Below are 22,957 nucleotides of genomic sequence, written 5' to 3'. Positions count from 1 at the left end.
TTGATCAGTGGAAAACCTAGACATAACTAAGGAGAGGGGGAGTTTCCTTAAGTTCTCAGAGGAGAGATGCATGAATACCCATGGGACCTTAAGCAGAAAAGTAAACTTTGGTCTGAGATGTGGTATCTATGGGGCTTGAAGTGCGAGGAATAGAGTTGCTTATATTGGAAAGCAAGAAATGTCTGAGACAGAGTTCAGCCTGTGATTTGAGCAGAAGCTTTCACAGTTTAGACCTGAAACCAAGAGTTCGCAATGGATATACAGATAACCAAGCTGTACATAACGGATGCAGAAACATTCATTTTGTTATTAATTAAAATATGGTTTCACTTTGACTCATCTGTTTATAAGGAATCCAGGCTTTGCTCTTTGTATCAAAAAATTCTATTACTACCTTAGACAACAGTATTTATTACCATTTTTACCCGCCCTTGGTTTTAGAACTTCTAAAGATTGTTTGCATTATCTCCAACTTTTAGCTAACTAGCATTGTTGCCTTGTTGTCATTAGCTTTGTATTTCAAGCTCTTAGAGTCAGAAAAAGATCGAAGGATGGGTGTCTTTTTTTCAACTAATCATGATATTTTGTTATTGTGCTTTGTATTTGTCATTAATATTGTATTATTGATTTTATATTGTACAGTTTTACCTTTGTTCAGTATTATCGATATTTTTTAGCTGTGATGTAATATCTTCTATGGGTTTTAACCGAATAAAGAATTTTGACTGATTGAAAGAAACATTCAGAGGCAGCTGAGCTAGATGTTTAGCTCAAGCTATTGTTTGCTTTCCTGTGCTCCCTGCTCATCTGATGTTGATTAAGCTATAACTTTAACCTTCCGGAATCCTGTTCTCCCTGTGACTACTCTTTCTGCCCCTTGCAGCATGGCATTCTTTCACAGCAGTTCATAGAAACAATCAACAAGTGCAATGTTGCACAGTCGCACTACCGGGACAGGAACGTAAAGCGCATCCACCGTCAGCTGGAGATCAGTAAGTGCCCCATCTGGAACATTCACTTTCCCACTCAGTTATTCTGAGCTCCTAACTAGTGTGATGATGTCTTCCTGTAAGAAAAAATGAGAAGTGAATGTGTCAACTAGAAAATCTCTCGTTATGCCTGGCAGAATATCTTTAACAGCACTGCATACCATGAGCTTTTGACATGGCAACTTGATATCATTAGATAAGCCAGAAATATGACTATATGAAGAATGTCAAAGTAGCCCGACATAAACTACGCAACATTTTCAACATTGTGAATTTGCCCAGGCTACCAAATTTGCTAATAAAAGAAGTATCATCATCTCCTTTTGAAACAAGAATGGGTAAGATGGTTGTCCACTTCCTGGCTTTTGCGTTGAAGATCAGAATAAGATTCTGCACAACATTCCCAGAGTCCTCTTGAGAACATGTAGAGTGTGCTGAAGAGTGCCTAGCAGCATCCAGTGCTAAAACAGAGTACCCCTGTTGACCTGCTTGTGTTGTTAATTTACTTTTTTTTCCTTCTGTGTGTCTCGGACAATAGGCTTGTGGGAAAATCCCCCCCTCAAATAGGAGAAGTATGAGTGTGGCAACTACAATTTGTGTATCTTAATGAAACCAGCCCTTTTTGTCATCCAGAGCAATGTGCTGTTTCAAAACTCCATTCAAATAATAGACTTTCCCAATCACTTTCACAGGTTTTTCTGAATTTAATACCAGACGACCTGTAGCATCAATCAATCTATTTTCCTGATCAGGTCTGCATGTAAATCTTTATAAGCTTGGCTCGCAGTTTTTGTTCCAAATTTCTCCAAGAATTCTTAAGCTAAATGTGCAATGGGGAGACCGCTTATAGTTTTATTTCTGTAAAATCATGATTTCACCTCTACAGCTTCTAAATCCATTTCTGCAGTTATGTTAGAGATGTCTGTTATTAGGAGGGCAGATTATGCAAAAGTTTCACAGAGACTTCGGTACAAGTCGGAATTTCTGAGCTCACTCTTAAGTCTCTTACTGGTATTAAATGGTGGTTTTTCTCCAGGTTCTGCCCCGTACTCCTTTTTGTATTTTTTTCAATACTGCTGGTATACCTGCTATTGAGGGGGTACCATGAGTTCTGGTATAAATGGCAGCGATAACTGTACCCCAGGTGGTACAATCCTTTATCGGGGCAGCTATCCCCATTGACACACACATTGTTAGTGTTCTGTGTTTTTCCAGTGGACTCATATGGGGAAACACTGCTTCAAGCTGTGTTATTTTGTGTGCTAACCAGAATGGCATTTGCTCATGTTTAATGGGCATTCTTCCCATAACCGCGTTCAGTGTTTGTGGGATGCTTTTTGTTGTAGTCACTTGCGGTTGACCTGCTTGAGTGTCCCTTACAGGTTGAATTTTAAGTGTTCGTATTACAAACTGTATAAGGTTTCTGAACAGTTTTACTATCTCTTTGTAAAGTGTACGTAAGTTTGCTGCTTGCAATGCATCAATCTCTGGATGTGATGTGTAAGCAGCTTTGACCGGCCAGGTCGTTCCTACTCTGCTGAGCGGAACGAGTCTCACATTTTCTGTGGTGTGGAGTAGGGCGCCGTTAAACCAATTAATATGCTCTCTTTAGCTGAATGGGACTTAAACGTCTACGTATGGAGAGTATTCTTCAGGTATCTCATCTTCAGTTTTTTACGTGCATCAGCAGGTGGGAATTTGACCCAAGAATAGAATACCGCTCTTTTGAATGCCCCCTGTGCCTTAATCATGAAAGTAACACTACCACCCATTGCTGGAAGGCCGTATTCCACTAATTTCAAAGTAACTGTATATCTGAAATTTTCTGTACTGTTAAGAGCACCTTTAAGCTCATCCTCCCTTGCATTCGCAGTGCCATCTTGGACAGACCTTGTGAAAGGAAGTTGTAAGGAAAAGAGATAAGGTTTTTGCACAATGTGGGAACTATAATCCTTCAAGCTTGAACAAACTAACATCCAATACATAGGCTATACCAACTCGGCTGTGCTGGATTTTCCTTCCCACTTCAGACGTCTCTGGTTAAATGTGAGTAGGGGGTGTCTGAGAACATTCAGATTTGACTGTTAAATAAGAACCAAACCAACATTAGGCTCCATGTCATGTAGTTCTTAAAAATACATAGGATTGGCGTATTTAGACAACATAAACTAAGGGATTGGTGTATAGACTGATTACGGACACCCCCAAAGGATATGTTGGCCTTTAGACAAGTTAGCTCACAGTGCCACTATAAGCTCCCTAACCTTACCAAGGAGCAAATATTTTCTGGCAACCATTGGACATGACAACCCTTGATCCTTCAGGAATTGTGGATACAGTACTTTTTGCTCAGTCAGTCGTGCTCACTTAGTCTCAGAGTGGTGCACAGAATAAACGGTGGGCAGGGGTGGGGAATTCGTATCGCCCGACGCCCTGGACATGAGGATTCTTGTTGCGGACAAGAAGTTTTATTGTCTACTTAGTCCTCCGGGCAAGTAGGCATTCTCTGTAACCCTTGTGCGTCTAATATAATTACATACTAGTTATTTCTAATCGGAATCTTAAATCTTAGTACATGCGCCTTTTTGTAGGTAATTGCGGTAACCAAGCTAAGCCTGGCTGCAGCTGTGAGAAAATTGGTGCTCACCGTCAATCAGAGAAGCGGAGACCTCACACTGCCAGAGCAGTGAGCGATGTCGGCTTCCATATTAGTTATGCTTCCGGGTGCTCTAAGTTGCTGCACGTGTGCTCTTGATGAAACCATAACAACATGCCACTTGTGGTGCCGTGCGGTTTCTACTGCAGTGGTAAAGACCTGTGTGTGTGGGGTCGGAGAAGGTGCATGTCCTGCGGCGTTATGAGTCCTTAAGAGTGGACAGGCATGCTGCGTACGCAAATTCTCGGAAAAAGTAGTCCGAGGAGCCTGCGAGCTCAGATTGAGGGTAGCTGAACAAGAAGGATGTGGTGACCCTGGATGCTATCAATTACGTAAAAGGTTAAGGATATACGATGTACTTGTTTAACAAAACACACACAGATGCCTCACTGCTTAAAAGCCCCTGAAGTCAGCTCCGCATGAAATAACACCAGAGAGCCTGAAAACCAGTAATGTACAGCGTTCTAAAGTTCCTGATTCAAGGACCCACTGCGACATTCCTCTATTTACTGTGCAGAAAGATGGCATGCTGTCCAGAGGAATAGATTTATTCATTTCTGTAGGAGGCTCAGAAGACCGAAAATAACGTGCTTGTAGAAACATTTATGGCAGCGATAAGAGATACGGGGCACCTGTCAGGTCACAGCCCTGCAGGTAAGAATTACACGTATTTGTGTTGGATAGTTGGAGTACTATAGGAGAACTCCTGGCGCACGCAGTCTGGGCCAAAAACAGGATATTAGAATAAGGAGCACAAGGGGCCCCTCATCACTTCACCTGCCCTGCTGGCATAACGATGAGCCGATGAGCCGACCGATAGTAAGCAATGCACAAGTAACTGTTATTATGTGAACTCCCCAACATGGCTTCGACCATACATGCTAACATTTGCGAATTATGAAGAGGGCGATTTAAAATAAATAAAAAAAGATCGTGAGACTATATTTTGTCCATAGACCTTCATTGAAGCAGAGGCATTTTCAGGCAGCACACTGCTAAAATAAAACTGTTTAAACCAGGAGTCTCCTGTCTGAATTGGGTCTGTTGACATTTATGGCTCCAGCAGTTTTCAGCGGCATCCAGATTAAATCATACGGAGCAGCAGAGACAAAGTGATGTGTGAAAGGATGGGGGCCTCCACCTCAGGCAGCTAGAGATTAACAGTGTCAAGGTTGATTAAAAAAAATATATGCCCAGTGCACGGCAGAAGCTCCCAGGAGGCACTTACGAAAAGCGCAAAAAACTCAACTAGTAGGAACCAAGTCCCAACAAAGAAGCAGGCAGCAATGCTCAAGGCTTCTTTTACCACCTCGTCTCAAAGGCATTTGTTTCCAAGTGGAGGTGGTACTGAAAGAGTACCATTCCTTCCTTTCTTCACTGGGAGCTCGATGGTGGTGGTAAGTGCACCCACTGTGCCCACCAAGCTGCCCATTCCTCCTTCACCCTGTCTTGCCCAGTTTCCTATCTTCACTGTATTCTGTTCCCGTTCAAGTAACCTAACTGATCAGCTGCTACAATTTGTGTTTCACCATGCGTCGCTCACATATCCTGAGCCGGAGCCCAGACTCTCATGGGGATTATCAGGCTCCCATGGCCAAACGCTAGTAATCTAACCTACGCTCCCTCTCCTTTTCTCAGATATTTGTATCCTTTTCTCTAAATACCTCCTCTACTTAATGCTACACCATAATCAAATTCCCACCTCAGGCTGTTCTCAAATGCCCCTATATCTGCTTGGAATCCTTCAGTGGCTTGTGCCCAGCCTGTCTCTTCATCCCACCGCTCACTGAACTTTTAGCACCACATTCTGTAGTGCTGTATCCCAGCCGTTCACTAGTTCTCCCCTATTAGCCAGTACTTGTTGATATTATAGTGCTTCAGCCTTCACTTGTGCTCTTCACAAGCTTATAAAAAGAGACTTTACCACTACTTAATAGGATACTATTCAGCGACCTTAGAAGGATGTATGGCGGAGGCTGCCCTGCCAGGGTTTCTAATATTCTCTTCCTTCTTGAGCCCAAAACTGAGAGAACGTTTAAAGGGCCATCAGCTCTCTTTCTGTTACAGTATAATCCTGACTGGATGCTATCTTGATCCTACTCAAATGCCAAAGTAACGGGGAAACAAAGGCACACAGCTTGTTATTACTTATTTAAAAGAATCTACAATTTGGAGGCTAGTTTTTGATTTTCTGCAACTCCTATATGTAAAATACGCATGCACTGTAAAAATGTCTGATGTATAAGTATGTATGAGTATTTACATGAATAACAATTTAAATAGCAATTCCTTGTTTTTTAATGTAATACTTTCATAGCGCTACTCATCCCACTGTAGGGTGTCAGAGCGCTTTACATCACACACACATTATACACTGACTATTAGTCATATAAGTGTGTAGTGTAAATCAATGTACATGATGAGGCATAAGACAAAGAAGGTTTCAAGGTGTAGGAGTCATAAATAGTTTTTACTGGTAGGGATTATATGCTTAGATTGTATAGCTGGTAGAAATGCAAAGTTGGGGTTTAAAATATAACCTTGACTGGGATGGTCCATTATTAATGCTACCTAAAACTTTAGCAGCCTTATAATAACGGGTTTAGAACCATGTTTGTTCTCAATCTATATCTTGCAGTTTACATGCAGGTGTTTGATGCCGGTTCATAGCTCACTGTGCTATATTAGAAAGAATGCAAATTATGAACTGCAAGTAATAAAACAGTGGCCCACTTCCCTGTCTACACAATATAATAATTTGTCATCTGCATGTGACCTGATGTGCTTTGCAGGAGACACATTACTCCTCTGTACCACTTTATGCGTCAAAACTGTGACTTAACAAAACACAGATCTCTCCAGCAGTTGCTTTAACCACCAGAGTTTCCTTACCGTTATTATTATTGTTCCCTGAGATTTACCAGGCACACAGCTCGCTGCAGCACGTGCTTTGACCCCATGCAATATTCAAAATAGAGACTTTGCAACCAATGAAGCCAAAACAGATTTTCTGTCATGTTTCCCCTTAGTGGCATTTTTTTTGTGCCAGTTTAAAAAAAAATTAAAAGTTGAACGGTTTTCAGGGCTCAGCCCCGTGTGATTTCATCCTCTTTTTGTTGCCCACTTTGAACACGTAATTTAAAGGTTCCCAAGTAAAGTTTTTCCAATTTCAGAACTGCTCATGACCATACAAGTTAAGAGCAGGGAGTTTTGGCCACAAAGACATTTGCTTTTCTGACTTTGCCTCTTCTATAGACTACCTTTCCTCACTGGATCACAAGCAAAAGCTCTCATCGCCCCCTGTGTCCTCCAGGCTACTTATCTGCTCTTCATCTGGCTAACATTATTTTATTTAGGGTTAGTTTGTACAGCGCTGATAATCATCAGAGGGGATTTCCCAGTGCTTATCTGAACTATGTCCTCTATTACTTCTCCCTCTGATCTTGACCCAGCTTTTCCTCTTTCAGCAAAGTTTCCACTTTATTTTGTATCACTGTTGACCTTTCCTATACCGATTCCTCTGTTTCTGCAGTCCATTCCTCCCTAAAATTTGGTTTTATTGATAGTGCTTAATAATCTTCTGTTTTTAGCATTATAAATTGTAGAGATTGTTTACGTAATAGTACTCAATTTGATATCCTTAAATGGAGGGAAAGCAAAAAGTATTGCCAGAATCTGAACTAGTAGTGAGCAGACAACAGCAGTTGTCTGGAGTAAATCTTAACCCACTAAGCCATATGGCCAATTTGCTGATTATGCCTAAACAACTCTGGTTGCTTTCTTTGTGCTGTCAAGTCACCTGCTCTCCCTCTGTCCTAAGATTATCTGACCTTCTATTTACTAGACACCATGGTATGGCTGCCTTTATATTTCTCTTGACAGCCTCGTTTCCCTACAGCATCCTTTGTTGTTTTTGCCCTTGAATTCACCAAGGTTCCCTTCAGAACCTGTGTGCCTTTTCCTAGTACTAGGTCCCTTCGGTCTCTATTCTTCCTCAATGTAGTCCTTGGATCTTGCTGCAGGCCTCTCCAGGTATCCCTATCTTAATACCTGGCCAGCCCCCTCTCTTGAATATTGCCTGGTAATTCTTTCAATAATTCCCAGCTCAGGCGTCTGTTCTCTCCACCTCAATCCAGCCTCGCCCCTTGAGGTCTGCCTCAGTGCTATCTGTAAGTCTCATGACATTCCCTTCATTGATTTGGGTATTATGCTATTGAAATATCCACTCTCAGAACTGTACTGTCCAGGCTTCTCAATTTTGACTCCTTCCTCCATGGCCAGTCATTGTGCTCCTCGCCACTCCCTTCTATTGCCCTTCTGAAACAGATACATTTGCTTTGCCATTACTGTGTTGCTATCAATACACTGGGCACAAAAAGTGTCTACTTGTAAATGCCTCGACCTGTGCTGCTCTTTACATGTCTTTACTACTAGTGTTACTATGGGGGCAGTTGGCATGGCTGCTGGAAGGCAGGAAGCAAAGTGGGCTGCTTAGGTAAATGGGTTGCTCAGAGCCCTTAGATGAGTACACCCCCATTGGGCGGCAGAATGTGATGAACATAGGCAAAGTAGCAGCAGTAGACGAGAGAGGGGTTTGGAAGTGATGAAGCCTATGGTGAAACTGGAGGGGGAAAAAAACCTCTTCTGAGAATGGAGGAGAACCTGCTGTAAAATGTACAAGGGATACACAGCCTGTGATGAGGGAGTGGAGAGGTGGTCATGGGATGGATAGTGAGACGAATATTCATTCCAATAAATTTAGTGTGAAGGTATATGTGTAGTAAGGGAGTGGTGTACTTTAACAGTAAGTGTGTGATTGCCTTGTGAGCAAAGAGAACAGATGGGTGATGAACCCTATGATGAAGATGTGGAATTGGTATGGGCAGTATGGCAAGTTATTGGAAAGGCAAATGTTTTACTGCTGATATCAAGAAAACAGTGTGGAAGATAATACTTTATAATAAGAGTTTGCAAGGGCAAAGAGGCAGAGGTGATCAAGTTTACTTTGGCTTTTATAGTGGACTAGTAATCAGTTCTTGCTAGTCCTTATATCTTTTAGTTTTATAGAGTACGTTGGACAAGTGGATTTCTTTACAGGGCTAGAAGATTATTGTACCCCTTTGTCCCTTGGACAAGTACAGTTTCACAAAAATTCCACACCCCTGGGTGGGGACGTTTTCAATAAGCCTTTATTGAACCAGTGTCATTCTAGTATAAAACATGTTTGCTGCGACAATCATTAGACAGAAGCAATTAAAAGATTACAAGCACCAACAGAGTAAATATAAGGTAGAATTCTACCAAGGTGCTAAAACAGTGAATATATTCAGGCATATAATCATGACAGTAATCAAGCGTACTCCTACTATCTAAATGTCCCTAAGTGTACCCGGCATATATGTGGGTGTAAAGCCAAGAATTCCCTAGTAAAGAGCCAACCCCATTACCTGATGGAAGAGAGTGAAATGCTCTTGCAGAAGATCACAGTTTGTTGCTTATCTTAGGTGTGCTTCAGAGAGATGGTCTTCATCCAGTGGGCGATTTCAGTCATGCAGGCTTTGAACTTGATTCCGATACTGGCTATCTTTTCTGTGAGGAAGAGACTGAGTTGTGTCTGTCAGCCTAGATGAGGATATTGATGTTGTGAGTGGTTGATTTTGGCTAGAGGGATCATGTATGCTTTAGAGGGTCGGGCTCAGGGAGGATCCTTGAAGAACCCTGAACATGAGGTAATGGGCGTCGAAGGTGAATCGTACCTGGCTGATTGACTCCAGTCAGGAAGGAGAAGATCCATTGGAGTGCGTATTCTTGGATTTCAATGTGTGTAGACATTGGAAGGGGTTGGAGACTATGCCAAATTCTGCGGAGAGATCCAGAAGAATGAGGGCCGCCATGTCTCCTCCGTCCAGAGTCATAGGGATGTAATCTGTGGCAAATATGAGGGAAGATTCCATGCAGTGTTTAGGTCTTAAACCAGACTGAGTGGTATTGATGAGTTAGTTGTTGAAGTATTCAGTGAGGCGCCTGTTGATGATTTCCGCCAAGACTTTAGCCGGAATTTGTAGCAGGCAGGTGAGTTGGTTGTTGACTAGCTATGAAGGGCTTAGGGTTTCTTCAGCAGTGGGACGACAATTACATGTTTCTAAGCATCTAGGAAGATTATGGAAGATGTGACTGGTTTTCAAAAGACAGCCAGCAGTGGCGCTGGACGGCACTTTTCAAATATCCCAATCTTCTAGTTTTCTTATGCCCAGTCCTGGAGTTCTGACTGCTCACAAAACTCAATCCTTGGTCAATGTTTTCACAATCCTGATCGATCAGACAGGACCAGGACAAACACCGAAAGCCCCTAATGAAGTCCCTCTAAGTGATGAAACGCGTTGGCTGGGTCTGTTTTAAGTGTGATGGAATAGGATACTTAATAAAAAGAACTTTATGGAAAAAGACATCAAAGTCTGGAAATTAATTGAAAAATGAAATATGCAAAGTAATTGAAAACGAGAGTGATTACAGATACATGCAATGCAAATTGGAAAGTTCAATGTGAACTAGGAAATTAGGTTGCTCTCCTAATATTGTGAAAATAAAGAAGTGGAGGGGTTCAGAATGGATGTTATGTATTATTAAATTTTATTGAGCGCAAACAATTACCAGAAGGTGTCTAGGCGTTGCACAGTGGGAGCAAGACAACAAGAACTATGACTGGGGAATTAATGTTTTTTAAATTCTTTCTGAGCAAAGGGAAGGTTTAAAATTTACTTAATAGGTTTGGAAGTGACTTGATATTTTTTATTATCTATGTAGGGAAAAGCCAAGTTTTTAGTTTCTTTCTGAACAGAAATAGGTTTGGAATTGACCTGATATTGAAGGGAGTGTGTTCCATTCTTTAGCAGTAGAGTCTATAAAGCCTCTTCCTCCCCAATTTGATCGTGTGAACCTATGGACAACTGCTTTACCAGTGCCCATGGACCATAAGCTTCTTCCTGGAGTGTCCCATTTAAAAGCTTGTCTGAGGAACTCGGGCCAGCTCCATGGAGAGCTTTGTGGGTGAGGTAGAGAGCTTTAAGTTTTATGTGCGGTCTGACAGGCAGCTAATGGAGATGTTTAATAGCTTGTGTGACCGATTGATGTTTAGGAATTCCGATAAGCAGTCTTCTGTTGTATTTTGCATAACCGGAAGCTTATTGAGGTGTTGCTGCTGCATGTTAAGATATAGAGCATTGCAGTAGTCAATTTTGAAAAGTATGAGAGCTGTGGGAACAGTTTTTTGGGCGTTGTCTTGAATAAGAGTAAAAACCTTTTTAAGCATCCTTGACCTGCAATCCAAATGCCAACTAATTATCCATAATCACTCTAAGGTTTCTGGCTTTGCACACTCGTGTTGGAAGGGAGCCCAATTCTTTTGGCCAACAGGACTGGGTCCATAGGGAAGAGTAGATTACAAACACGATAACCTCACTTTTTCTGGAGTTTCGTTTTAAGCATAGATCCGAGCATAGATGGTTTGCCGTCCTCTGGAGTAGGTGTGGAGGGGGCCTGGGTCCTATGGGGGCCCCTAAGTGGATGGACTTTATGGTGGCTTCTTTTGCTTCTGGGGTGAAACTATCAGGAGGATTTTGTCGAGGTCTGGCGGACCCATTTACAGGTGTAAGTTACTGTACATGGCTGTGATTTTGTTTGGGAAGAATTGAGAGCTTGTTGCTGAAGGCCTGCAAGGGAATGTTCGAGTTGAGTCAGCTGCTGATGAGGAGATATTCTTCACATTGGCGAAGATGTCTTTGCTTCTGTTGGTGCTGGCAACAAGGCGGTCTGCAAGAGCAGCGTGTTTGGTGTTCTGGACTGGACAAAGGAGTTATCTGTCCAGGATATGGTGTGGGCTAGTCGACTTGGATGTTGTGAAAGGTGTGAAAATAGATCCAGAGGGTATCTGGTGACATGCGTAGGTCCCTTTACTCAGTGAGGCCCAGGCTTCCATTGTCTTCAATTATTGTTTTTGAGTTGGGTTCATCGAGGTCTTCCAGGTAAAAGTTAAGGTCTAAGAGTAGAATGTAATTGCTAAGGTCAAGGGAAAATGGTCTGAGGAAGTCCGGGATGGGATCGTTGAAGTAGGGGCATGATCCTAGTGGTCTTTAGAGGAGTGCTGCTTAGGGAGAAGTGGACTGTGACTTGGAGCATGAATGACAGGTGTTCCAAGGTGGAGGATGAAGTGTCCATGGAGTTGGTTCAGCTAATGCCATCTTGTGGATGATGGAGATTCCGCATCTGGGCTTGTGTCACCTGTCTTGCCAGGCAATCTTTGAGCCAGGTGGGGTGAGTGAGGAGGGAGGGTGTCTGGTACTGATACATGGTTCTGCCAGGTTTTTGTTGGGAAAAGTAGGTCTGATGCGTTGTCTTACAGCAGGTCCCAGATCTCTGTGGCATGTTTGATGAGTGAGCAGGTGTCGAGGAGCGTGGATGCAGGTGCAGACTGTTGTGTGGGTAGTTGCAGGACTGTGTGAGGGAGTTGGGTGCTGTTTGTGCAGTAAGTGCATGAAAATTTGCAGGAAGTACAAGAGACCGGTCCCTCAATGTTGTGTGATGCAACAAGGCAGCAATGTGTGGTCGCAGTGGAGCAGCGGCGAGCGGATGAAGGTTCCTAGCACTGGTCTTTGGCAAGCCTGCTGCAAGCCTCCACTACGCTTCTATGCTGCAGCCACCATTACCTTGGTCCAGCAGGAGTGATGTCACTTCCTGTGCAGATGAATGATGGTAAATCCAGTAATGTCACTTGTGGCTGAGATTAGTTTCCATACCCACCCAGAACTGGCATTCTTTGCTTTTGACAGTTAACCTACATTTCTAAATTCTCTCCATTACCTCCATCAATACCTTTCTTTCCCCAAAAGCGAGACCAACAGTGCTTGTTGAGGTGCATTGTGGTTCAGTGTGACATCCAGTTCATGCTGATGTTTCCAGCCCAAGAGTTTGTCACCTCTCTTGGACATGTACACTTTTCCAACTGTTTCCCTTTCTTTAAAGCTAATACAAGTAAAATCGGTTAAACTTATTTTAGTTTAGACATGCCTATCATGATTGATGTCCGGCTGAGGTAGCTCATTATTTTAATTTCCATTTTCTTTTGATCCCCTATGAGAATGTAAGGATATACCAAATCAGCAAGTACTGTTAAAACTTTGTAACCAACCACAATCTCACTTTTTGTTGACTAGTTCACCTTGATCACAACATTCAGCCTTCTTTTGTGCAACAGAGAGCTGTAGAACAAATGTACGCCTTCTTTTTTTTATTCTTTTTTTTTCTTTTTTTTATTGTACTGTCACTTGTTTATTCTTTCCACTTTTACACATGCTTGCCTGGTCTCCCACACTTTCTGCTCATGTAATGTTTCATAAAGCAAAAGGTTTTATTTTAAATTGAGCAGGGTTGGCACATCCAAACTTGCAATCCTATTTTTTGCTACCTAGTATTTTCTTCTACACTTATGCCTATCTACTTTTCCCACTACACTACTCTTATTCGTTACCTCCTGTGCCGCTTATAAATCAGCTTTCTTTGCTATCCACAGGGATTATTGGTGCATTTTTGAGAGTTTTTGACTTTTTATCTGGGGCACTACCAAATCTCCATATTAGATTTTTTTGCCCATTTTTTAGGTGAAGCAAGATAATTTTCCACTTGCTTGTTTTTTTTATTGTTGTCGAACAAAACATATATCTATTTCTAAAACCTCATGTATTTGTGACCCAAAATCAATTTACAGCATTATGCAAGACCTTTCAAATTACCTACTGTTCATTCTGCTATACTGTCTTAGATTTTTCTTACTACAATGCCCAGATTATGTAAGAACGCCTTGCTTTCTTGCAGGTGAGAGCTTAACACCCCAAATGGTGGTAAGGTATGAGTCAAGTGGTATTTTTTCATTTTTTAAATAGTGGTGGCTGTGACTTAGACAGCAGCCATACTTTCAGTTCACAACACATAAAGCTAAGAACTTAAGCTTAGATGGTAAATTAAAACAGCATTATAATTTAATAAACAAAAATAAACAATTTATCTGTAATAGCTAATCTTTCTTAGTCACCTTCAAATACCACAAAGACTTCAGATCGGAGCACGTGGAAGGTTTTTCAAGGCAGCCAAAAGATGCTTCTTCAAAAAGTATTTAAGGCATAGTTCCCACCGATAATCCTCAATGCATTCGTTTTAATATAATTTACCCAGTTTTTTATTTTCCCCCCAATTTATTAGTGCCTAGTTTTCTTTTTCCTAGGAAGCAATTTCTGTTGTTATTTCAAATAATTTATTCTACTTCCACTTGCTCCAATTGGCACTTTTCTGCATTGAATCCAAACAGTGGACTTTTATCTCCTCAAGTACAGATCTTACTGATAAATTGACTTCTTAAATGGCTGCAACATCTATCCTAACCTCACACTGCGTACATGTCACTGGTAATGGTGATATTGGATGAACTTGCGCTAAACACTTCAAGTGAAGCCAACGCTAACTCTTCTCACAAGAATAGAACTGCAGGACCCTCCACCCCATGAAAGCACCCAAACGGTGACAAGTTTTTCTACCTGAAAAGTAGAAACTTAAAAGCAAGCCTGCCACAAGATCTTTCTGTAACAGATAATCTATTACAGGCTTCTTGCGAACAGCACGTTTAAAAGGTATGCATATTTGGAGTTAAACTGTAGAGGATAGCCTTTGAAATGTATGTTCATAACTTTTATTTTTTTGCATTTACCCCTTGTTTTTTGTTTATCAGCTGAAAAAAAGAATTCTCTACAGTTCCAAAAAGGACATTATACACCATTTAGCCAAATTGGAATTAACCCACTTAAGAATAGATTTAACAGGTGATGTCCCTTGAGTTATGTAGTGTGTTCAGAATATATCCCTAGAAATGCAATGTATATCATATTTCTAACTGTATAATTGCATTACATTAATCCATGAAGGTGCTAATGTTTCTGTGCTAACCCAAATAAGCTTTTTTTTCTATTTGCATTCTGGAACAAAGGTCATCCGACTTTGTAATGCTCAGCATGCCACTGGGGGCAGTACTTAATTAATTTACCTCTTTCCCTATATTTATTTGGCCTCTTGCCTCTCTTGAAGCCGTTGTGCTGTTGCGTTGACTACAGGGCCACTTTCATGCAATGTTCTCTGTGTAGCTCTATTTTCTTATTTAATATTGCAGGTGAGACAAATTATTCTCTCCATACTTAACACCACCTTCACCTCTCTTTATCATTGTGCATCAACAGCTGATGTTTGAGGCAGGAGGGGCAATTACTGTTTTTCCTGTATGTCTACAGCACCCTACTAGTGCATTCCCCTAACAAGACCAGCTTTCCCGATCTCTGACTGTGTCTTTCCATGACAGATCTGTCTGTAGTTTGGCTCGGACATGGATTATCTAGTGCTGAATTGTACATAATGTAGCACCTAACACTTCACATTGATGCTGGCACGCAACAGTAGATTTGCAACACTCTCTTAAGGTCTACCAACCTGGTCATTTGCATTGCATGCAAAACCTGGAAGAGTGCTTTGTTATCTTCAGTCATGTGCTTTACTGTCTTTTCTTCAGCGGGCGTAGACGTGACTGATGAAAAGCTGGACGAGATGTTGGAGACCGGCCAGTCATCTGTCTTCACTGCAAACGTAAGGGGCAAGTGTTGGGTCTTTATTATGATTTCTTTCCATACCTCTGTTTGTACATGATTTCAGTCCTGTCTCAAACAATGTGTTTGTTTGCTGTGCCTGATACATATCCCAGTCCCCCTTTAATCGCATGGTATTTCTTGACTAGGATCAGAACCGTAATGGCATGTAACACTAGAAAAACAATGAATACTCATGTTTTAATGTATAAAAAAAGGGCTCTTGATTCTCCTCATAGACCAATACTCATCTTAATACAGTAGTATTAAGGAAATATACACAGAATTAAAATGTGAAGAATGTTCCAGTTTGGAGTAAGCAAGTGAGAAGAAAATAAAATTTAAAAATAAAATCAAGACCTATTCCAATTTTCAACACAGTTGTGAATAAGAGTGGCACTTTTTTTCTAATGGCCTGCCATGTGTTTTCAGAAATCGTACATTCTCCAGTGCTCTTTGTCACAAATTCAAGGCAAACAAAATTACGTTATTGATCCTTTTACAATATACATTTTAAATCATAGTACACTTGAGCATAAGTTGCTTCAGTTTATGGCAAGGCAAAGCCTGGATAAACACTTGTTAGGCAATTAATATATGTATTCTGGAAGGATTTATTTCTAATGTAAGGGCACATGAAACATTTGCTTAGAGAATAGCTGGTTATACCACCGTGATTCAGTGCTCAGTGTTGGGGCTGATTGCAGTGTGATTTAGGTGCTTCCTTAAGAGGGAAATGACGTGGTGAGCTCTTTTCAGAATATCACATGAGACCGAACAAGGTAAAGGAAAGACTTTTCATGGGACTGCTCCAGGAGAACGGTCTTAACCTTTTGCTCATTCCTGCACATGTTTAGTAACATTAGCAGATGGAGTGTTTGTGTTCAAGGTATGTCTGAGAGATCTGAAAGAAACAGGTTAGTGTTAGATTCCTTACCTTAGATATATCCCCAGGCGTCCGGCTGGATCCGTAAAGTTTTTGTCAGCAGTATCCTTGCACGTCGGTAGGCGTCGTCTGCGGCTCTGCGTCCGTGATGATCGCCGGGATGACGTCATCTGAGTACTTGGACGCCGCCCTCGCGCGCTGATGTCAGTTATTTTTTTTTCCGCGCCAACTAGCGCAGATCCGGGAATAGTAATACTCTAGTCATTTTTTGACTAACTTTTGGTCTATTTTGGATTTTTTTTTGAGTCGACTTCGACTTCAAGCCGTGCGACGCCTGTCATTGCCTGATGTCGGTGACCGACCCTCACCATCGGTGTCTCTACTGCCTTGAGGCCGACCATGACAAGTCGTGCCCCGACTGCCGAGCCTTGACCTCGAAAGCTAGGCGGGAGCGGTCCCTCAAGCTACTCGACATCCGGCAATCGGCTCAGCGCCACTCGAGGTCCCTGTCGAGGAGGAAGTCGAGGGACCGGTCGCGAACCCGCAGTCGTCGCTCAACGAGCCATAGTCCTCACTCGTCAGGCTCCAAGTCCTAAGTCCAGTAAGTCGAGGCATTCAAAGAAGAAATCTAAGAGGTGTCATCGCTCTTCGGATGGATACATCTGCCAGTGGATTCCTCCCCTTGTGGATATCCTCTGCGTCGGCAACATTCGAAAAATTCTTTTGTAGCTCTTCACGCCGACATGGACGACGTCACAGAAACACTGCATCGCGCGTGGCTCCGCTGACGTCACTGACTCCATAATAGGACTCCGTCGGCGTGATGACATCAGTTCCCTTTTTTCCGCGTCGTTGACGCTAACGTTTTTTCTTGGGATTCTCAGTAGCTCGTTTGTTACTTAGCTACTGTTGTCTTTTTCGAGTTATTTCTTGTTTCCTGTCGAAATGTCTTCAAGGAAATCTGGGTTCAAGCCTTGTGGGGAGTGCGGAAAGTTGATGTCCATTACAGATCCACACGAAGACTGCGTGTGGTGTTTGTCGTCGGACCACGAAGTCCAAGGATGCCCCTGTTGTAAGAAGATGTACCCAAAGGCACTTCGAGAGAGAGAGGCGAAGCTGCTTCTTGCGAAGTTGAAGGGGAAGAAAGGTAGGAGACGTTCGAGGTGCCGGTCGAGGTCGGCTTCGAGGTAGTCTTCGGGGCATGCTTCTCAAACCAAGAAGAAGCATAAGAAGAAGAAGCACGGGCCTTGACGTCATTCCGGGAGAAAGTCTCCAAAACGTCGACATCGGAAGGACTATGTGTCTCCTTTGCCTATTGCACCGAATCCAGAAGGTGAGCCTTCTCCTGTGGAGTCTCCGGCGTCAAATCCATCCCCGACGCCGACGACCTCTCCAACTCGAGAGGAGGAAGAAGCTCCATTGCCTGAAGGGTCTTAGACTCCAGCGCGTCATCCATCGGATCCGATTGACCCGATTCAGGCTGTTTCTCGACAGGAACAGAATCTGGGACCTTATCCACCCTTTCCAGGCCAGGGTCAAGACCTGACACATTATCTGAATGAAATGTATGGGGTCTTTTCAAGAGCCATGTAACCCTCTGGAGCACCATCTGGTCCAATGGCCTTCAATCTGGGCGTCCCTCAGTCATATGCACTGGCGCTGTTTATGCCTTTTATGCCGGCGACGCCGTCTTGGCATTTATCGCCGCCGAGGTCGCCGATTCCATCTTCACCGGCTCCGGTCTCGACTCGACCCCGTACGTTCCAGGCTGTTCTTCAGATCCGAACACGGCTCAGTCGGAGTTGATTGTGGCTCCATTGACGCCGATCCCGAGAATGAGATCTAGGCGGGTGGCTCAAAGGATGCTGGAGGAGCAAAGGTATCGAGCAGAGGAAATGGAGGAAGGAGAGTTACAAGATACTGATGATTTGTTTGATGAACCTAAAGAAGCAAGTGGTTTGGAAGTATCTCCGGAGTAGCAGCTTTCCTCTGCTCCTGATGTTCCATCAAAGGATGTAGCACCATATCACATGGTCATTAGAAAGGCTGCTGAACTCTTAGATTTAAACTCTGCAGTTGGCAGTTCCAAATCTAACATTTTAACAGAGGTACTCCATTCTCCCTCTTCAGTGGTGGAGCCAATGCTACTTTTTAATGAGTCAATTACAGAGCCAGTTATGGAAGTGTGGCATAAGCCTTTTTCGTCTCCTGCAGTTTCAAGGGCTGTTGCAAGGAGGTATAGGGTGGCTCCTGGGGATCCGGATTTGTCAACACATCGGTCTCCTGAGAGTTTGGTAGTTCAGGCAGCCTGCTCCAAGAAATCAACTGGTGCCTTTCCTCAGGTGCCTAGTGACAAGGAGTCTAAAAGACTGGACCAGTCAGTGAAGAGGGTTTTCTCTTCAGCTAGAATGGCCCTCAAATCCACAAATGCCACATGCCTTTTAGGGCGTTATATTCACGCTCTGATGGACTCTGCGAAGCAGTTAGTGCCAAAAATATCTAAGGAGGATAGGCAGAACTTCAGTGAGGGTTTTGCGCATACCCAGGATGCTGCTCACCAGGTGATCCAGAGCGGTTTGGATATGGCTGACTCTGTGGCAAGGGTCATGGGGTCATCTGTTGCCACTAGGAGGGCTGCCTGGCTGAAAACATTTGAATTTTCACCTGATGTGCTAGATCTTCCTTTTGATGGTTATGGCCTGTTTGGAAATAAGGCGGATGCAGTCTTGGAAAGGTTCAAGGAGAGTAAGGCGACTGCTAGGTCTCTAGGCCTGCAATCCAGAGGTTCCTAGAATAAAAGATTCAGAGGTTTTGGAAGATCTTCCTTTCGTTCATACAAGCAGCCACAGCAGCAGCAACAGAATTCCCTGTATAAATCTTACAGGGGCAGAAACAGGACCCGTGGTCAAAGTAGTCAGGCCTCCTTTTCCTCCTCCTTCTCCTCCCTCTTCCTCTTCCCACCCCCTCCTCTTTCTCTTCCCACCCCCCTCCTGCCACAGCAAAGCAGCCCTAGATCCCCCATTCCGGATCATGTTGGTCCTGTAAGGGGTCGGCTTACTCATTTTCTACAGGATTGGGAATCGGTCACATCAGACCTTTGGGTTCTCAATCTTGTAGAAAATGGGTATGCTCTTCCCTTTCGGGAATTTCCCCCAAATTACCCTCCTTGTCAAGGATTCTGCACGAAAGACCACCTACTTCTCCTGCAGGAGGAAGTCCTGACGTTACTGAGAAAAGGTGCGATAGAGGTGGTCCCTGAGCGGGAAGGGGGTCAGGGATGCTACTCCCGGTATTTCTTGATACCCAAGAAGGATGGCAGGCTTCGTCCAATCCTGGACTTCAGAATCTTGAACCTCTTTTTGAAACAGGAGAAGTTCAAGATGCTCACCCTTGCACAGGTTCTTCAAGCGCTGCAGCAAGAGGACTGGATGGTGTCGATTGACTTGCAGGATGCGTATTTCCACATCCCAATCCTGAAGTGGCACAGGAAGTATCTCTGTTCTACGGTAGGATCGCAACATTACCAGTTTGCGATTCTTCCATTTGCTCTTACTACTGCACCTCGAGTCTTCACCAAGGTGATGGTGGTGGTGGCAGCCCATCTCAGAAGGTCGGGGATACCAGTATTCCCTTATCTGGACGACTGGCTGATCAAAGCAGAGTTGCCAGAGAAGGTGCTCCATCATCTGCAGATTACAAGTTGTTGCACAGGTTGGGTTTCTCGATAAACGTGCCCAAGTCTCCCCATGGTGCCCTCTCAGCGCAACCTGTTCATAGGTGCGGTACTGGATACCACTGTGTGTCGGGCATTCCCTCTTCCACAAAGGATTCTCGATATACAGGAAATGATTCCTTTATTTTACAATGGAGCGGTTGTTCCAGTCCTGAAGGTCCTTCATCTGCTCGGTCTGATGGCTTCCTGTATTCTGTTGGTCAACCATGCACGCTGGCACATGAGGGTACTCCAGTGGTGCCTCCGCAGGCAGTGGTATCAGCACAACGGGGATCTCAGGGAGTCAGTGAGGATCTCCAGAGAAGCTGCGGCGGTTCTATCCCGGTGGAGCGTGGAAGACAATCTGTCTCAAGGAAAGCCCTTTCATCTGCCTCCATCGGTGGCCATAGTGATAACGGATGCATCCACCCTAGGGTGGGGTGCTCATCTGGGGGACCTGGAGATCGAGGGTCTTTGGTCTCCAGAGGAAAGGTTGCTTCACATCAACCTTCTAGAGTTGCGGGCGATACGTTTAGCGCTCAAGGCCTTCCTCCCTTCCCTTCGCGGTCCGTCGGTTCAAGTCCTAACGGACAACACTACCGCGATGTGGTATGTCAACAGACAGGGAGGAGTGGGGTCGCATTGCCTTTGCAGAGAGGCTCTGCGTCTCTGGTCCTGGGTTCAGGACCATCAGATTTGTCTGATGGCAAATCATCTGGCAGGAGTTCTGAACATACGTGCAGACAGTCTGTCGGCAGTTCTCACCCGACCCAGAGTGGAAGCTTCATCCAGAGGTAGTTCGTCACGTCTTTCGGATGTGGGGAACTCCTCAGGTGGACCTATTTGCCACTCACGAGAACGCTCACTGCCTTTCATTTTGCAGTCTCCAGTATCTGATGCAGGGAGCTTTGGTGGACGCGTTTCAGTTGAGTTGGGGCTCACAACTCCTTTACGCTTTTCCTCCCATACCCTTGATTCCTCAGGTTCTGAGGAAGATTCGCCAAGACCGGGCCCAAGTCCTATTGATCGCCCCGGATTGGCCAAGAAGGGTGTGGTTAACAGATCTTCTCCACCTCTCCTCGTGCCCGCTGCTCCGTCTCCCTCTCAGGGCAGACCTGCTCTCGCAGTCGCAGGTTCTACACCCCCACCTTCAGAGCTTACACCTTCACGCCTGGAGATTTAACGGGGTAACCTGAATTCTTTTTCTCTCCCTCCTGATGTGGTGGATGTTATATTTGTTGTCAAATCTTTTTATTTCGTCCCCATAACCGGGGGTTGCAGTGAAGTGAGTGGTACACAGCGTTAAGCCTACAACCCAACAGGGCCGGCCCGTTACTTCATGAAAAATGGAAAACCGTTGCCAGTACTCAAGCTCAGATATACACAGCGGTTTACCTACAACCCACAAGGGCCGGTCGCGTCTCATTCAGACAACAGAGCCTGTGAAATCCCTGCCCAAGATAGTTCAAACTTCAGAACATCTGTAACCATTAAACCCAAGAGGTAGAACTCTAAAACCAAGATGGTCAAAACTTCAGTAGAGCAACAGAAAAGGGGACAGCAAGATAGAGAAGACAGTAGGAGTAGAGGTAAGATGTAGACGAAGGGAGAAAACAGCCACTGGGTGCCCGGGGTGAGGGCCGAGAATGGGGACGAAGGAGTACTGCGTCAGTCTCCAGGGCAATCAATGTCGCTACTAATGCTCAAAGCCTCACATATCCAAACCTCATGCCAGCAGTCTACTGGGGTCAGGAGGAACTACAGCATCCTCCACTAATCGCAGCGCCCGCAGCTTGGGAGGCATGTGACGCGCCTGCTCCGTGGTGCTTAGATATTTCACCAGGGGTTGTCACACTGCTTTGTAGCGTACATCTCGGGCCTGCAGCCGGGCTGTGAGAAGCTCCATCGTCATGACATGCCAGAGACGTACAAACCATGCAGCAATGGGCGGGGCTTCTACCTTCTTCCAGTACAGAGCAATGAGCTGCCGAGCCGCACCCAGCATTTGAAGCGCCAGCGCCCAGTCGCTCCGAGTGAGGGCCTTCAATCCTGCAGGTTTAATTCCCAGTAGTATCGTACAAGTGGCTTCAGGCAGAGGAAACCCCAGCACCCTCCTAATGTGACTCAAGACCTCCTTCCAAAAGAGGGTCAGCAAGGGACAGGTCCTCCATATGTGCAGGAAATCCCCAGTCGCAGACCCGCACCTCCAACACACAGGGGAAGAGTTTGGAAACATTCTATTTAGCCGCTGCGGCGTGTAATACCACTGGGTCATCATTTTGTAGGCATTCTCCTGTTGTGAAATGCTACGATAAATCGGGGGTATGTCACGCCACAATCTGGACCACTGCGCTGGGGTGACGTCTACGCCCGAGAGGGAGTGCCAGCGTTGTTGATATGGCAGGGAAGGCGGAGTGCACGGATGCTGCAGGATCCGATAGATTTTGGAGATCAGCCCCTTCGTCTCTGTAAAGGAGCGCGCCAATTGCTCAAACGGAGTAAAGTCACGTGTGGCCGCATGGTAGGTATTGTCTGTTAGCACCCAGTGTTTCAGTTGAGCATATTGCAGTCAGGCTGCGAGCGGCACCCCAAATTCCTCCCTGCAGTCCGCAAAAGTCCTAAGGGAGCCCCCATCAAACAGATCTGTGAGCACTCTACAGTTGCCTTGTGTCCACTTACGGAAAGCCCCCGTCCGATGCGCTGGGGGAAAACTTGGGTTCCCTTCGATAGGGGTATGTGGCGAGGGGAAGGTTGTAAGGCCCTTACGGACTGCTATCCTGTCCCAAATCTCCAGCACTGTTTTCGTGGGTACCGCTAGATATGCCCTCGGAGATCGTCCTACCCTTGGTTTCCATGCCAGGTCCCATATGGTGCGCCCAGTAACGGTCCTATCCATATGGAGCCACCCTTTTTCGCTTTGTTACACCCCACTCCACTACATACCGAAGGTGAGCGGCCCAGTAATATTCCACCAGGTTTGGGCAGGCCAACCCTCCCCGGCCCCTGGGCGCCAGCAGGAGAGCTTGCGAGAAGCGAGGT

General features: G+C 44.5%; 1 protein-coding gene across 1 annotated transcript in view; it reads left to right on the top strand.

Annotated features, from left to right (window-relative positions):
- Nucleotides 1–22,957, top strand: part of LOC147703688 (syntaxin-4-like) — a 288,867-nt gene that overhangs the window by 113,083 nt on the left and 152,827 nt on the right. Inside the window, exons 6-7 of the mRNA XM_086932046.1 lie at nt 884–992; nt 15,248–15,321. Coding sequence (XP_086788172.1) covers nt 884–992; nt 15,248–15,321 — 183 coding nt within the window. The remainder of the gene's footprint in view (nt 1–883; nt 993–15,247; nt 15,322–22,957) is intronic.

The sequence above is a fragment of the Lissotriton vulgaris genome, chromosome 7 (assembly GCF_964263255.1).
Source record: "Lissotriton vulgaris chromosome 7, aLisVul1.2, whole genome shotgun sequence".
NCBI classification, from domain to species: domain Eukaryota; kingdom Metazoa; phylum Chordata; class Amphibia; order Caudata; family Salamandridae; genus Lissotriton; species Lissotriton vulgaris.
This window is presented reverse-complemented; position numbering and strand designations above follow the sequence as displayed.